Consider the following 18,315-nt stretch of genomic DNA (forward strand, 5'->3'; position numbering starts at 1 on the left):
TTATTATACTTATATCTATCTTTATATTAATTACTTCTTTCTTTTCTTTTCTTGCTTGATGAAAAACACAAACTAAAACAAAAAACTGACTGCCAAAATCTGAATTTGACAGTATTTTTCCAGAACAGATCGTGTATTGAAACATAAACGTATGTGCCATGAAAATCATGACAAAAAACTAAACAGATGTGCCATCAAAGGTGGCCTTCTGACATCTGAGGAAGATTCTGGCTTTTCTACATCACCAAAAGACAACTCACTGCCAAAAAAGAAAAGGCAGAAAACTGAGAAAAAATCATCTGGGATGGACAAAGAGAGTGCTTTGGACAAATCTGACCTGAAGAAAGACAAAAATGATTACTTGCCTCTTTATTCTTCAAGTACTAAAGTAAAAGACGAGTATATGGTAGCGGAGTATGCTGTTGAAATGCCACATTCTTCAGTTGGGGGATCACATTTAGAGGATGCATCAGGAGAAATACATCCACCTAAGTTGGTTCTCAAAAAAATTAATAGTAAGAGAAGTCTGAAACAACCACTGGAGCAAAATCAAACAATTTCACCTTTATCCACATATGAAGAGAGCAAAGTTTCAAAGTATGCTTTTGAACTCGTGGATAAACAAGCTTTACTGGACTCAGAAGGCAATGCTGACATTGATCAGGTTGATAATTTGCAAGAGGGGCCCAGTAAACCTGTGCACAGTAGCACTAATTATGACGATGCCATGCAGTTTTTGAAGAAGAAGCGGTATCTTCAAGCAGCAAGTAACAATAGTAGGGAATATGCGCTGAATGTGGGTACCATAGCTTCTCAGCCTTCCGTAACACAAGCAGCTGTGGCAAGTGTTATTGATGAAAGTACTACGGCGTCCATACTAGATTCACAGGCATTGAATGTGGAGATTAAGAGTAACCATGACAAAAACGTTATTCCAGATGAGGTACTGCAGACTCTGTTGGATCATTACTCCCATAAAGCTAATGGACAGCATGAGATATCATTCAGTGTTGCGGACACTGAGGTGACTTCTAGCATATCAATAAATTCTTCAGAAGTACCCGAGGTCACCCAGGCAGAGAATGTTGGATCAAGCTCCCAAGCATCCTCATCAGATAAAGCCAATATGTTGCAGGAATACTCGAAGTTTCTGCAGCAGGCTTTGGACAGAACTAGCCAAAATGATGCCTATTTGAATAGCCCGAGCCTTAACTTTGTGACTGATAACCAGACCCTTCCAAATCAGCCAGCATTCTCTTCCATAGACAAGCAAGTCTATGCAGCCATGCCCATCAACAGCTTTCGATCAGGAATGAATTCTCCACTAAGAACAACTCCAGATAAGTCCCACTTTGGACTAATAGTTGGTGATTCACAGCACTCGTTTCCCTTTTCAGGTGATGAGACAAACCATGCTTCTGCCACATCAACACAGGACTTTTTGGATCAAGTGACTTCTCAGAAAAAAGCTGAGGCTCAGCCTGTCCACCAAGCTTACCAAATGAGCTCCTTTGAACAGCCCTTCCGTGCTCCATATCATGGATCAAGAGCTGGAATAGCTACTCAGTTTAGCACTGCCAATGGACAGGTGAACCTTCGGGGACCAGGGACAAGTGCTGAATTTCCAGAATTTCCCTTGGTGAATGTAAATGATAATAGAGCTGGGATGACATCTTCACCTGATGCCACAACTGGCCAGACTTTTGGCTAAAAAAAAGTGTAAATAATACTGGCACTTTAGAACAGATTAATCAAGAGTGGGGTTACTCTGTGTAAAATGGAGTGCTGTACAGATTTAAGAGCAATGCGTTATAACAAGTTAAGCTGATATGAATAGCAAGATAATCCAATAACTGCATTTTGTTTGGTTAGTCAGCATTCTTTGAACTGCCTTACATGTTGTCACCTTTATAGAAGCAATGCATTACTTGTTTTAGAACAGAAACTTGCTATTCCACCTACACCAAGTTTAAAAGGAAAAAAAAAGACTTTCGCACAATTGTTTCCTAACTGATAACATTGTACATTCTTAGGAGATGAGTAATTGTGTGAAATTTACTCCTACTGTTTCTAAGTTTTTCGGCATAGTCATTGCACTTCAGCAGGGAATCTGAGTATACTTTACAGACAGAGTGAACTTCAGAGTTTAAATGTCAAGAGATTATGGCTTAAATAATTAGTGTGTCCTATAGGGGGAAAAAAGAAACCAAGAAACCACCTTTTAAAAAGAATGATATGCCATATACCCTTGATTTTCATTTTGCATTATATTGACATGTTTTTTTTTTTTGAGAAAAAAAGTAATAAAAATCTGATAGTCTAAGACTCCACTATTTAAAAGCCTAATTACTTTAAAAATATGCATACTTTCAAAACTTTTACCAAAATACATAACTGTTGAAGCATTCACTTCTCTATGGAAGTATGCATATTGGTGTCAGTTTCTTTGTACAGTTGTACTTAGATATTTTTTATGATTTTTTCATGTGCAGGTATCAAGGTTTTGAAGTTTTAGTAAAAAGATATTCTGTAGATTACATTCCCAAGAACATAATGCTTACACAAAATGTATATTCCACGTTTTAAAGCTTAATTGTATTTTACTTTACATATACACTTCAGTTAACATAGAGCACTTAGAATCTATTTGGTATTTTTGATTTCTCAAAGTAAAAAAGAAATTAGATTTTTAGGTTTGATATGGTTGTGTCATAATCATCTCATAATTGACTATTTTAATTTTTGGCAATAAAAGGAAATTGGGTATCTTTGGAACTGTAAAACCTGGTTTAATCCTTCTCTTTCTAGAATCTTGATAGATTGGATAATTAAACAGTATCCAGAGAAACTAAAGAAATGGGCATTTTAATTGCTTATTTTATCTTGAATTACTTTTTAATGAACACTGCTCATTACAATTTTACAAACCAAAAGTGTTTACTAATTCTAGTAACTACAATTTCTTTTTCAGCTAGATGAGTGATCGGAAACTTTTTGTTGCATTTCAAAATCTAAATAAACTACAGACTTTATCCTTATACCACGATGTTTTTTTTTTATACTTTGTCTTAAATAATACAGCATGGTACAATAAATAGTGCTTTTATAATAAACACGTATATATACTTTTCTAAAGAATGACGGTTTGAGTTACACATTGGACAGTTTTACTTTTTGGAAAATACCATTAGTTCTATTGATATTATCCTCTTTAATTTGTTCCAACTTTTTATTTTAATTTCCAACAACTTTGTCACAATGCACATACTGATGTAGCACCAGTGATAATCTAAAATTAATATCCTTGGAAGGTGAAACTTTATTGTTGCTAATTTCCACTTTAACTTTTATATTGGCCCTATAGATCTGCAGTCTTTATTTCAGTATAGAATGTTATACATTTAAATTATTTTCTCTTTTATTTAATGTTATCCCAAGAGTGTTCTCATAAAGAAAGGGAGCAAAGAAAATATCCACCCTTAACATCTTTTACATTTATTTTGAATATTTTGGTGTTTTATGATAATGAGTATAAATTATGTTTAATGTGGTTTCCTCTATACTTTTGGTAATTAAGCTTTGCTTGAAATATTAAGTTTCCTATTTGACAGCTTTCTTTGCTGCCAAATTTTTCAAGAACTTTAGACTTCTTTGAAGTAGATATTTAAGTTCTGCCATTATTGACTTTTAAGAATGGTGTGTGTTGTGTTACACATCACGCAGTTGCAAGAAGGCTTTGTTCGGGTGCGATGTTAAAGATGGAACTGTGCCCATCCTGTGTAGGCGTTTGTATTTTTCTCATACTACTATTTGATGATAGGCATTTATTTCCTGAGTTGATTTTTTATTTTGAGCCTGATCAAAACTTTTGTTCTATTAACAACTTTGATGTAGTTCTTGGTACAGTATATAGTTTTTCGTTTGCTTTAACATCACCAGCACAGTTTTTAGAATGTGGCTCTACTGCCGAGCAGTTAGGGTAAGCTACGGAAGGACGGCCTTTGCAAATGGTAGTTATGCAAGCAGAAGTTCAGGTGTTACATTCCTGTCTTCAGCATATTTCTTTGAATCTACATAATGGCAGACTTTTCTACCACATTTTAAGCATTTTTGAGAAAAGTGATACTTTGGCATAACTTACTCACCATTTAAGTTATAGTAGTCCTAGCTCTCTTACTGTGAAATTCTAAATGCCTACCAGAGTCACCTTGTATTATCATCATATGATAAACATCTCAACAGTTTGGGTCCCCACTTGGGTGTAGAAAGTTATTTCATTTCTATCCGGGCATTAATAGTAAAAGTAAGTAGCCTTTTGTGCTGCTGTAGATCAGAGTATTGAGGATATGAGATACCCTTTTGCAATTTGTGTTTCTCATTTCTCTCAGTGAGCAAATCGTTCTATTAAAACATGCTCTTATACCATTGAACTTCTGGTCGTTGTGAGATATGCTTTTTCACTTAGGACCTACTCTCAATGTTTGAAGATTGGAAACAGATTGTGTTAGATGGGGTAATAGCTGTTGAATACCTTCTAAAAACTTTTTGTTTTAACATCTTATTGTACACATATTTCATTTGGTTCAGAATATTTGGGTGGCTCTTAAATCTTTTCGATCTACTTGCAGATTTTCTACTTCACACCGTAGAAACCCATCCTTTTAGCTCTGGCTGAGGACTGTCAGTGGTCGGGTAATTTTCCCTTTCTGAGAGGCAAAAGAGGTGTTGTGCTCAGGGTAGGCTTTCATTTCCACAGGGGAGAGAAACTTGGAAAGTGCCAGTGAGGTTAGATCTTTTGCCACTTCTTTCATTTTATCAATTTGAGTTTTTAAAAGGGCTGTTTAAAAAAAAAAAAAAAAGCCGGGAAACTTTAAAAGTAGGCATTACTGTAATTCTACATTTCTTAGACATAGAACATCTTAAACTAGAACTTGTTTTTTCACAGTATAATTACTTGAAGAAGCACTATTATAATCAATGAGAAACTTTTTGACACTGCAATTTAATTTAAACTTTTTCCGTTTCAAATTGCTTTATTTCAGGGAAATAATTTTCCAGTTGTTTTTGCTATATTCTGCAAATAAAACCGTATGTTTCCTTTTTTCACTTAAACTTTGGTAGGAAACAAAACTAAAGCAGACAAACATTTCTTGTTGTGTTTGTTGCTTTCTTTAATCCAATGGATAAAAAAGTAAAACCCTGTAAACATTATTTTATTTTTTTATGCAATACCATGCTGTAAATACGGTTCATCAAATAAGGATGTACCTATGATTGAATCTTTAATTCTGCACAGTTAGAGTTTATATATAAACGTGTCTTGACAATCAAGGACTTTTATGTGAGTCTTCCTTTATGATGTTTATTAATGTTATGCATTCCATTTGTTTTGAAGTGAGTACCAATGTGCTAATTTGTATTGTCTGAAAGTATGTAATGTTTTTACAGCTTGTTTTTAAGAATCTGTAAATATGTACAAACAAATCACAGTACTGCTTTATGTTAGAAGGCATATGATGTTGTACTGTATGTAAGCAATAATACATAGCAGTGCTAACTTTACAAGTAGCATCAGGAAAGTTCTAAAAACATTTCAGAGTGATTAATTATCCTTATTTCATTTAATAATGATTATCTTTAATCAGTTTTTATAAGCAAATTCCATTGTTCCTCCTATTGGAACATAACACTGTTTACACAGCATAATTGAAGTTGCAGGGGAGACAGGCTAAATCTGACTTCATCTGTACTCACTTTCACTAAGCATTGAATGGCCTTACCACTCTTCTGCAAGATGGAGGAAGACCGCAAAACTTAGTGCCCATCACACTGAAGGAAGGGGGTGTGTTGTTTTGTTTTGTTTTTTTCCTGCTTCTGTACTGCTACCTAACTTTATGGTTTGCTTTGGATTTTAAATATTTGTTTCTGTTTTAGATTCAAGCCCATAAGTTTTGAGGTGACTTCAGCTCCATTGTGAAATAGTTCTCTTCATATTTCATAGCTACATTTCAATAATTCTGAACTTTCTACTTTGATTTTTAGATACTTATTTTTCAAGCTTGATTTCTCAGCTGATCAGATGAATTTATTCAACTTCAATACAAAGAAAGACAAACCTATTGTAGTTTGAATTGAGTAGATATTATACTGTACAGAACAGCTAACTATTTGAACACACACATCACTGCTTTAGAAATAAAACCGCCAATTTATAAATGTATATGACCTACATTTTATAGGAGAAATGTTTTTAAATGCTAGTCATTTATATAATGTGCTTTGAAGGATTTGCTAGTCCACTTCTGTCACTTTTTAGTACACTGGTATCTTTTATATGTAATGTATGCTTTTTATTATTGTAGCAAAGCATTTCAGTAGAACGAATTTTGCAACAATATGGGGGAAATTTTTCATTGTTGGATTTGAATTATACTGGATTTTATCTGTGTAGTCTTGTCTTTATTTTAATGCTGTCTGGAAGGGAACTTGGTATCCAAATAAAGCAGGTAACCTCATTTTACTTCAAGGGCATACTGTGTAGTGCTGAATTTAATCTGGAAATCTGATGATTTTGAAAAGAAAAACACGTTTATAAAAATTGTACAGAAGAAATTAAATGTGTGATGGAAATCCTGATGGTGGAGCACGTTGAATTTTCTGATATATAGTGTTATTTTCCTGGGATCCCCATGCCTTCTTTGTATTTCAACTAATAAAGGAAAAACCCTGTCATTAAAACTGGTAGGATAATAGGATATTCTGATTATACAGTATTACTTCTCCTATACCATTTTCTGACTGTTTCTCAGTCACTGTAAATTTTTATTTTCTATTTCCTATTGATAATTAAACATGTACATAATATAGACACTGTTGTATAAAACTGAATGAATTGGGTTGCTATGCTTGAATGGGTAACTAAATGGAAATATTATGGATACTGAGAATTCTTAATGTCAGAACAAATTTCCAGGAGAAAAAGTCATCATGTGTCCTGGGAAGGTCACAGCAGATGTTTCTTCAACCCCCTGGGTTATCTTTGTGAAAGAATCAACTCTAAACTCAGTATCTTATACAAGTGGGTCTTTCCTTCCCCACCTCCCCCCAAATATATGAGCACTAAATTTCAAAATCTACTCAGGTGAAAATTGCTTTGCAATGGAACTTATCACATTGAAATTTTCACTGTTAAAGATATTTGTGATATTTTTAAATACAAACTTTCACATCAGTAGTCAGCAGCCTGACAATTGAAATCTGGTAAGTCAGTGTGTTTTAAAATATATTTTACCCTCCAAATAGAATTGTTTTTAAACAATTGGGAGGACTTCTGTTTGTTTAAATGCATTTTTTAAATTGTCATTGTAAAAATAAAATCTTGCTTGACCCCATATTATGACATGAATGAATTGCTGAGCCTTTATAATACAATGGAAGTTTGTTTCATGCATAGTCATGGAACATAGACATGTTCTTTAAACTGACCTATTGATTAAGTGGTTTAATGAGTTTCACAGCTTCTGGCATTGTCGTCATGTAGTTAACCTTGCCACTTGGGATTTATAATACCATTTTATGTATTGTGATACTAAAGGAAGCTGTTTTGTTTTATTTTTAATTGGATTATTAGACTAATTTATATTTGCAAATTCTGCATTTTAAATGTGGACACTTGCTGTTTGAAAAATAAAAAAAAATACAGAATACAGTTTTATGAATAATTTCCTAGCTGAATTTTTCACAATATTCTGAACCAAATAACTAATGGCAAATATTTAAAAACTGGTGCATAGATTTATATTAAAAAGATAAAAGGATGTCTGTATGGGATTAACAGTTTTTACACAGATTGGGTGGCAATTAGCAGGGCCTTGACTGTATGTAGTTTTGTGTAGAATGTATTAGGCAGTTCTAAAATTCAGGAGTCAAATGTTACTGTCATCTGGTGTTTGAGAGTTAAAATACGTTTAATATAGGGTTAAAAGTTATGTGATTTTTTTCAATTCTTTATGGGTAAGATTCTATTAACCCATTATATTCGGGGCTTGGGGTTTTTTTCCCCACTAGTGAGTTAGTTTTGTTTTTATCCATTTACCACCTTGCCAGTCCCCTGTCTTGTGACCAGTGGGACACATTGTAAGAAAGCTGTCTGCAATTAGGAGTACAGTCCAGGTCCTTGGGACAAATACAAACTAATTGGCCTTTGCAGAGATTAGTCCTAGGACCCTGGTTTTATTAGCATGGTGCTTTAAGTAAGTATACATAATACCACTGATAGTCTACTAATCCATTTCCTAGATCTCTGTTGTTCTTGAATGATTAGAAATGGTAGGGAGAGGGGCGGGGAGATAACTCTACATGATGCTTATCCTACCTTCTCAAGATTACAAGAAAAAATGAAATTGAAGTCACTTGAATTAATGTGTTGTCATTGAGTCTTACTTGACAAGTTATTCACGAAAGGAGTATGAAGATTTTTATGACTATGTTTGGATAGAAATCTAATTTTTTTTCCAGATTGCTGGCTGTCCTGTCCCTCCCCCTCCCCCCACCCCCACCCTGTGTTCCTGATAAGGTATTAGGATAAACTTTATCCATTTGGTGGATAAAAATCAATGGAGCAGAAAAGTTTAAGTGAACTAAAGGTAAAATTTTGGGTCTCATAATTTTAGTTCTTTCGTCATTTTCTAATGTCCTTAAAAGGACATTTATAGTAAAACATTTTATGCACACACCCATGCAGATGTGTATGTGTAAGAGCTAGTATGTGAAATGTGATACTGTAAGTGAGAATGACCATTTTCAAGGTACTTTTCAACTACTGGGAAAAGTCAAGTTTAGAAATGGACTTAAATGGTAAAATAGGGAACATTTTGAGTTTTTGCATATTTACCCATTTATTCAGATGAACTTTTAGAATCGTAACTTAATTTCCCCTAGCTTCTCTCATACTTATTGAGATTCTGAAACTGATGATTGTGTCAAGGTGGTGAAGGGAGCCAAAGAAATGTATTATCTGTGATAGTAATTATGTTTCTAATGACTTGAATTCTTACTTGCTGGGGTCTAGTATTCATTGAGCATCAATCACCTGCTAAGTAACAAGCATGCTGGATGCAAATAAGAGATGGTTGAGGAAACTAACATCTTTATTTGAGCATCTGAAAGGTATTTATAGTGCTATCAGTTGCAGGGTGCAGTGTTGTGCTTTAGATTATGAAAGCAGATATTCAGTGTTAAGATGTGTTGGGTGTTGTGCTGAGTAACTTATACCTCGTTCCTCATAAATAGGTAAGTAGATTTCTTTATTTTAGGATAGATTTCTAAAAAACAATTTTAATAAATTGCAGAAGATAGAAAATATATACAGGCCAATACAGTGGAAATGAACATTGTTAAAAATATCACCTAATTAAAATACCAAACGTACAGATAAAATTCAAACCTGGACTATGGAAATGAGACAGTAGCCTTTGTTCAGAAGGAGCTGACCTATAACCAGAGTGGGAAATTAGTGCTCTCTAGGGATTTGCAAACCTGAGGGGTACCTACATCAAAGTAGGGAGTTGGAAATGAATGCTAGAGGATGCTTTCCTGGAAATAGGAGAGCCAACCAAACTAGTGCTAATTAGTCATTTGAGCACAATCTTCATGGAGTGGTATTAGTACTAATTTAAATCCATTGAAGTCATATGCTACTAGTCAGTACACCTTCCACTAACCCCTCATTATCTGATACTCTTTTACTTGACTATTTCCTTTAAGGTGTTTGGGCCACTGTAAAATTTATCCTTAAACCTCCAGTAGGACAATTTTCCTTTGGTTCTTTATGGAAACTCCAGCACTGTCCCATAACTTTTGTCGTTGGCAACATGAGGGTTAAGACTGATGGCTAGAGCACAAAATTAAATGGCAGAAAGAGGATACAATTGAGTAAACACATTCAGAACCACTTGGGTTCACAGGAGACGTTCACTGAGAACAGTTGTCCCGCACAGTTTGCTGAGTTGGCCCTCATGATTTGAGGGCAGATGATGGTACTCAAAGGCAGTGTAACCAGTGCTGCAAGGGACAGCTTTAAATGAAAGTGTGATCTTGTTGAGGGTGATTGTGAGACAGCAGGGCCGTAGGGTAGGGGGACTCCACCAGCCACTCGGGCAGGTTAAGAAGCAGCAAAATGAGCAAAAGACCTAGAATCAAGAGACTTAAGTTGTGGCTCTCCCCTTGTCTCTGTAAGGTTGTTCAAGTCACTTACCCTTCCTGAGCCTCAGTGTTGGTTTTTTTTTGTTTTGTTTTTAATTTTTTTTAAGATTTTATTTATTTGACAGAGACACAGCGAGAGAGGGAACACAAGCAGGGGGAGTGGGCAGAGGGAGAAGCAGACTCCCCGCTGAGGAGGGAGCCCGATGCGGGGTTCGATCCCAGGACCCTGGGATCATGACCTGAGCTGAAGGCAGACGCTTAATGACTGAGCCACCCAGGTGCCCCTGAGCCTCAGTGTTTTGTCTGTAAGATGGGGATTAAAAATTCCTTTCAGAATTGCTGTCAGTATCAAATCATTTGAGATGATTTGTAAACTATAAAGCACTGAACATTCCCTAGTTCATATTTTACAAGTGGCACAAAGGCAAGATAGAGCAGAATTGGGACAAGTATTTGGAAGCCTCTTTCATGTAAAGCAGAGCATGTGATAAATTCCTGACTTGCTGACAATACCATCTTCTCAAAAAGTTGAAGGTAGGAGTGGGTTTGTCCGGATTTAATTGACCAGCAAGGGAAAACTAGTTAGTGAGGTGGAAGAGATTCCATTTTCGAAGACCCTGGAAGGGATGCGGCATTTTGGAGAACAGTGTATATTGTAGCGAATGCTGAAAAGTCAGTAGACTTGCAGGGTGGGGGGAAGAGGCCGAAATCCCACCCTACAAAAGTAAGAATGTATTGAAGCACTCAATCCCCAGCTATTGGTTCATCAGGTACAGGAACCTGACTGCCCGTGAAGCAAAAAGCAGCATGGACAGTAAGGCTGGGATGCTGCAGCCAGCTTCACCAGGCAGGAGGAGGGCATGGAGGTCTGTGTGTATGTGCTGGACCTGCTCAGTCACCTTTTCTCTTATATTTTATTCTTTGACCATTTCTCGCCATTCTTTGCTATCTCCTTTGTTTCCTCTGGAAAGACTCTGGTATGTGCCACAGGGTGTATACACCAAACGGAAGCAGCCAACTGATTAGGTATGTGATACCTGGGCTTCCATGCAAGTTAGGCTTATTTACTTTAAGTGTTTTTAGTGTTAATATTCCAGGAAAATTCAAAATTGTTCATCAAGAAAAGATTGTGGGACCCCTGGATTAGTTCGTATGCTTCTTGAGGGCATTTCGTTCACAGAATATAGAACAGTGCCTCATCCATAAGCAGAAATGAATGCATGAGCGGTGTTCTGCAGTAAAAGAGGTATTAGCAGTGGAGGTCTTAGAAATGATGGTGGAGATTTGATGGTATTAAGATGATGCTATGATCGGGGAGCCTGGGAATACGGGATTTCTGCGCTTGGCCACAAGCTTCTAAAGAAGGTTCCCAAAGAGACATACACAAGGATCAATGGCTAGCGGGAAACGTGGCATCTCACGTGTTGCACCTCTTTCCCAAACCCTAATGGAGAAATGGGGTAGAGGATGTGGCTAGAAGTGCAGGACTCCTAGAGCCATTTCCTTCCCCGTAGCTCCTTACTACCCTCTGGCTATGGAGAAATGAGAGCAAATTCATAAATGAGAAGAGCAAGTAAAGAGTAGGAGGCCAGAATTCCATAAATGAACAAAAGATCCCAGCATTTTCCCCAGCCCAGTAGCATAGGAATAAAAAAAATAAAGGGGGGGGGCATGTCCACATGTGTGGCCTATTGGAAAGTGACCTTGCTTATGGCTGGGGTGGCTCAGTAAATGTTCTATGATGAGATCAGTCGGATGGACAACTCATGGTGGGCTGGACTTGTGACTACTTCTCAGACTTTGAAGCCTCCCTCCCTTGACCACGACCACAGGCCAAGCCACCCTCAAGTCTTGCCTAGGCTCCTGTAAGTTTCTGCACATCGACTTTGGATGGCCTCCAGTCTTTCTGCAGATGATAACCATGCAAAAACGCTTCAGAAACTTCTCATTTGCTATCTTAATAAACACTAAGCTCCTTGCCTTGGCCCTGGTGGCTGCCCACAGCCCCCAGCCTCCCCCACAGTGAGCTCTCAGCCTCTCACATTCGGTCATGCCCCCTTCTGCCACGAAGACTGTTTACATCCTACCTATTAACCAATGACCCCAATTTCAGCTCCAGCCTCATTTCCTCAGAAAAGCTCACCCTGATCTCCCTGCCTAGGTCATAACCACCCTCCCCTGCACCTCTCCCTACCCAACCATTTCAGACCCCCTCCCCTCCCTACAGTTCCTTCCAGCGTAGATGGCTGTTTGTCACGACCTGCTTGTTAGTGCGGGAGTCTGTTTTGATTTCCTGCCTGTCCAGAGCCACCTGGCTCCCCGCTGTGTGTCAGTGTTGGACTCAGTGCTTCGTGACGAACAGGTACCCAGTGAGTACGGTGGGAAGACAGGCTCCAGGCCCCACGAGTTGCACCTCAGGGAACAAAGAGCTTGCAGGTGCTGCCCAGGAAGCCCTGCCAGGACTTCGAGGCCTTCTAGATAGCAGCCGTGGGACCAGAAAACTGGTCATGTGAGTTTCAAAATGGGAGGAAAGATGGTGGATTTTGAAAACAAGGGATAGCTGGATTTCGATCCTCATCAGATTCTAGAATGTTCAGTAATAAGTCCATGTTGCAAATGAGGAAGCCGAGGCTCAGACACATGAAAGGCCATGGCGGAAAAGAAGAACTGGGACCCAAACTGGGGCCTAACTTCTCTCATCCTGGCTCTTAAAGGTCTGTCAGTGGGTCTTCCGTGTAGGGTATTCAAGCCAAGTGCTGAAGGCTAATTGCACTGTTGCCACTGTCATTCATAAAACAAACTGGACCCGGCTCATTAGGCTTCTCTCTGCACCTCCTGTGTTCTCTGCTCCCACTAGATCCTGGCTCAACCCAGATGCCACGTGGCTGCTAGAGGGAGAATGCCTTCCTCCTGTCAGAGGGCAAACTCCCAGAACCAACAAACAGCGTAGATCCTGGAGGAGAAACAGGATCCCAACAGGAGCTGGGGACGCCTGACAGCAGGAAAGTGGCGGCCCCTCCCTCTCTACTCAGCCCGGCCCCAGAAAGCCAGGGCAAAACTCTTCTTCCTGAGAACTGGGAGATCTCAGCCTGTGTGAGGGGTTTGTACTTATGTCAGGTTTGAATTTCTTTAGTCGCCCCTTCCAGCTCCCAGTTAATGCCTGCCAGCCCTTCGGACAGACATCCTTCTTGCATCTGGGGCTCCTGGAAAGACACCTCAACCTTTTTCTGTCTCATCTCTTCACCTGGATTAGAGAGGCTGTATTGTGTAGGGGAGAGAGCCTGGTACAGGAACCAGACCTCGGTTCAAATCCTGACTCCACCCTCAGAGCCAGCAAACTTTTCCGAGTGTGTGATCTTTTTAAATAGACATGTCCCAGGGAGGTGCATCACAATGACCGATTGAAAAGAAATATAGATAGATAATAAATTACTTGTGCTCCCTGAGTAATAGATTTCACAACTTCTCTTTGTATTGAAAATTTTAACTGGAGTAGGACACCACTGTGGACAGGATATCTTCTATCCCTTAAGTATTATAAGAGAGGGGCAAAAACCGTCCCCTGCCAAAACTACTGAGCTAGACATTCCAGAGTTTTCAACCTTGGCTGCATTTTAGAATCACCTGAGAAATTAAGAGAAAATACTGATGCCCAGGCTCCATGCCAGACCTGGGTACTGGTGTTTTCTGAAACCACCCCAGGTGATTGTAACGTACAGCCTGGGGAGATGACCACCAGACTTGACCCCACTTCCTGTGACCCTTCTGACTCTGGTTCCAGTTCTGGTACTAGGCCGTGAGGTAGTTTTGTGTATATACATATTGACATCACAATTTAATGTTTTCAACGTGTTTTTACATTTCTGTTTTGGTTGACTTTGTCCAAGCTCTGATCCTTCCTCAGGGTTCAGACTTTATGACAAATGAGGTCACTTTTCAGGTCACACAGAGAGCAATTCTCAGCACCAACCACTGGAAGGGAAAGAGATGAAGGAGCTTCTTCAGCGGCTAAGCGGGGTAAGAGCCACAGAGCAACGACTTCACTATTGTGAACTTCAACTTGAGTTGGAGTTGCTACTGAATGGAAAAGAAGTGAGTTTAAGAACAATATTATGATTTTTTTTATATAACAGGGAAATGAATAAAAATAACCCATTTTTTACCTAGGTTGGATGCATTATGTTTTCACTATTGCTGAATAACAAAGTACCCCAAAACCTTGTGACTTAAAAGAACAATAATTTATTATGTCTCATGGTTTCTGTGGTCAGGAATTCAGACAGAGCACAGCAAGGACAGCTTGTCTTTGCTCTATAATGTCTGGGACCTCAGCTGGCAGAACCCGAAGCTGGGGACTGGAATCATCTGGAGGCTGGTCTCACATGTCTACTGGTGGGAACGCCCACATGTGGCCTCCTCCTGTGGTCCAGGCTTCCTTACAACGTGGTGGCTGAATTCCAAGCATAAAGTGCTCCGAGAGCAAAGAAGCCAGATGGACTGCCTACTGCTTTTATATTTAATCTAGGAAGTCAAGTGGTGTCGTTTCTTCTATTCCTACTGTGGACTGAGGCACTCACAAAGGTCCATTCAGGCTCAAGGGTAGGGAATATAGACCCCATCTGTTTTGGAAGGAACGTTAACATTGTATTGTAAGAAGAGATACGAGATGGGAGATGTTAGTGCAACCATCTTTGGAAAATAGAGTCTGCCCCACATTGTTTGTCTTTTGATTTTCTTATTCATCAATTTTTCAGATTCTAAAAATGATGTGCTCATTGTAAGAAAAAATATCTCATTAAAAATCTAGAATTTGTCAGGGCGCATGGGTGGCTCAGTCGATTAAGCTTCTGACTTCGGCTCAGGTCTTGATCTCAGGGTTCTGGGATGGAGCCCTGTGCCGGGCTCCCTGCTCAGCGGGGAGCCTGCTTCTCCCTCTCCCTTTGCCCCTACCCCTGCTTGTGCTCTCTATCTCTCAAATAAATAATCTTTTTTAAAAATCCAGAATTTGTACACCAAACTAGATTTCTCTCCCACTTTATCCACTATCTCAATCCCACACCCTAGAGATAGCCACTATTAACAGATTGATGTGTATTTTTCCACACTAACTACATACATATATACACTGCTTTATAAAAAAAGAACTATACACATTATTCTGCAACTTGCTGTTTTTACTTACTATGTGATGAACAGAGTTTCATATTAGCACATATAAAGATGCCTAATTCTTTCTAATGCTGGCTGTCATAGCATGGGTGTACCATAACTTATTTAATCAATCTTCTATTAATGGACATTTAGGTTCTAATTTTTTTAAACTATTACAGATTAATGATGAATTGAACATCCTTATACTAGCTCAGATAGGGTAGTATCTTAACAATGGAATTGTTCTGTTCAAAGGATATGCAGGATACTGTTTTTAATATAACAACAGTGGGTTTTCTTTTAAACTACCATTGTTATGAGATCAATCTACATTAAGCAAGATAAATTTTTTTTTCTTTGCAAATGGTTGGGTTTCTCTCGCTTTAACACGAGAAAAAGAAACAAACATCTGTTCTTAGGTCTGAAAATGCTTATAAGCTTTGAAGGGAACTTCTCATTTAGAAAGTAATGAGTAGGGGCACCTGGGTGGCACAGCGGTTAAGCGTCTGCCTTCGGCTCAGGGTGTGATCCCATTGTTCTGGGATCGAGCCCCACATCAGGCTCCTCCGCTATGAGCCTGCTTTCTTCCTCTCCCACTCCCCCTGCTTGTGTTCCCTCTCTCACTGGCTGTCTCTATCCCTGTCAAATAAATAAATAAAATCTTTTAAATAAATAAATAAAAAGAAAGTAATGAGTGGTAGAGAGTAGGTGGTTATGAACAGTGGTGTGGATTTCCTTTTCTAATGTTTCTAACTCAGGCTGATATGGAATTGAGCATGGACTCTTCAAAGTTCACACAGACACTTAGAGGGCGGCTCATCAGAAGATGATGGCAAACAGGAAACTGACTTGGGGCAAAAAAAAAAAAAAAGTGTCATGTGTGATCCCAAAGGGAATAATAAAGATGAGTCTACTGGCCATACAGATGTAATGCATGGATATATAGTCGATTGCAATAATCTGACAGTGTCATCCTGCCCACATATCCATCCTTTGTTTACAGCCGGCTAATGTGTAATTTATTCTGGGAGTCTTTCCTCTTGCAGAGAAGGGTAATTAAAAAACGTCTTTGCTGGGAATGAAGTTCTGACACATTCTACATGAATGAACCTTGATGACATACTCAGTGAAATAAACCAGACGCAGAAAGACAAATATTGTGTGATTCTGCTTCTAGGAAATATCTTGAAGAAGCAAATGCATAGAGATAGGAAGTAGATTAAAGGTTATCATGGGCTGGGGAAGGGGGGCTGGGGAGTTATTGCTTAATGGGTGCAGAGGTTCTGTTTGGGGTGACAAAAAAGTTGGCAGTGATGGTTGCACAACGAAGTGAAGGTAATAATGTCACTGAATTGTACATTTAAAAATGGCCAAAATGGCTCATTTTATGTTATATATCTTTCCACACCAAAAAAACCCAAAAAAACAAAAAAAAACAAAAAAAAACCCTTTACTGGAGCAGGAGATGTTGGGGCTCTGTCAGTGTTCCCATGGCTTTGCCTTCCCTTTTGTTTTTAAAAGAACAACCTCTATTTTTAGGGATTTTCACACAAAGGCTCATGTGGGCGTGGGAAGTACTCCCAGCTGCCCTCCTGTTTTCAGAAGCCCACATGGAAGCCTAGCAAGTTATTTAAGGATTAGGATATATGCCAGATTGGAAATGGAGATAATTTAATCTCTCTGTATGTTAATTCAGTTTTTTTCTGCAAGCTGGGGCCCTGGAAATCTGACTTCACTCCCTAGGGAAAGCCAGTTCTGAGTCTTGCTAAAGGTGGTGAGGGCAAAAGAATTCCACTTCCTTCGAGTCACCTGATGGGGTAGCCAGCCGCACTTGGGGATCCCCGGAGTGCAGTCTCCTCTCCTGCCCAGAGGCTTCTGCATCCGCCCAGGCGGCCACGGGGCCAGCGTGGAAGTTGCGGGCTCCCTGGCTCCCTGAACTTTGTCACTCTTGTGTGCAGGGTTGGACTCCTATTCCTTAGAACCGCAGTGAATAGGTTAGCGTCCTGTCCCATTTCCCAGGACTGGGCACCTCAGCTGGTGGCATTGAATGGGCCGAGGGCTGCAGAGGCAGTGGCTGGTGGATTCAAGTCTGGGGGCTACTGGAGCCCCCGCTCTCCCCGTAACCCGGCCGGGGGTCCAGATTCCCGTCCCCTCCGCCCAGGCCTGGCAGCTCTGTCCCGGAGCTCGGAGCCCTCCTGGGCGGCGCTGGGTGTGTGGGCCCGACCCCCGGGGAGGGAAATCTCTGCAGCCCCTCCGTCTCCACCTGGCCCCGAGGCCCGTGCGTGCAGGCGTGGCTGGGGTGACGGAGCCCGGGCGGGACCCGCCTCTCCAGCGGGACAGCTGGGACCCGTGCAACGCACACCTGGTCAGCCACGTGGCGGCGGGGCGGGGACTGGGCGGGCCCAGCGCTAGGAGCTCCCCGGCCCCGGAGCAGGTGAGGTTGGATGGGGCTGGTGGGCGGGGAGTGCACGAGGTGGTCTTGCGGACCGCTCCTATCTCCGGAGGAGCACTGTCCTGTAGTACGGGGGCCAGGCGCCGCCACCTGCTCAGGTAATCCCCGTCTTTCCCGGGCCAGCGTCCCCTGGTGCGTGTGTGCCCCGCGCGTCTGTCCTCGGGGACTCGGACACGCGCGCGTCTCCCGCCCAGCCCAGAAGAGGGCTGGTGGGTTCTCCCCAGGGTCCCGAGAGCCAGGTGTGGGGCTGCTCCATGTGGGGTTCGCCGAAGTGGGAGCTGACCGAGACGTGAAGGGGTCAGGGCTCCGGCTTCGGAACCCGGGGGTCCTTTTCCGCAGACCAAGAGCCGGAGCTGCGGGGGTCCTCCATCAGGACCTGCTGGTGTGCGCGTGGGCGGCGGGCCGAGAGGCGCGGGGACCTTCCCGGGTCCCCCTCGCACCCTGCTCCGTCTCCGCAGCCCGCCAAATCCTTGCAGTCTCCCTGCCCCCCAACCCCCAACCCTTTTCCT

At 40.6% G+C, this 18,315-nt stretch overlaps 1 protein-coding gene across 6 annotated transcripts in view; it reads left to right on the plus strand.

Moving 5' to 3' along the window:
- ZNF148 (zinc finger protein 148) overlaps window positions 1-6,636 on the plus strand; it is a 113,724-nt gene extending 107,088 nt beyond the window's left edge. For all 6 annotated transcript variants that reach the window (XM_026495338.4, XM_026495339.4, XM_026495346.4 and 3 more), the window contains one exon: window positions 113-6,636. In XM_026495338.4, the coding sequence (XP_026351123.1) occupies window positions 113-1,711 (1,599 nt within the window). In that variant the 3' untranslated portion in view covers window positions 1,712-6,636. The remainder of the gene's footprint in view (window positions 1-112) is intronic.
- The last annotated feature ends 11,679 nt before the right edge of the window (window positions 6,637-18,315 follow it).

This window comes from Ursus arctos, unplaced genomic scaffold, assembly GCF_023065955.2.
Source record: "Ursus arctos isolate Adak ecotype North America unplaced genomic scaffold, UrsArc2.0 scaffold_4, whole genome shotgun sequence".
Classification (NCBI taxonomy): Eukaryota; Metazoa; Chordata; class Mammalia; order Carnivora; family Ursidae; genus Ursus; species Ursus arctos.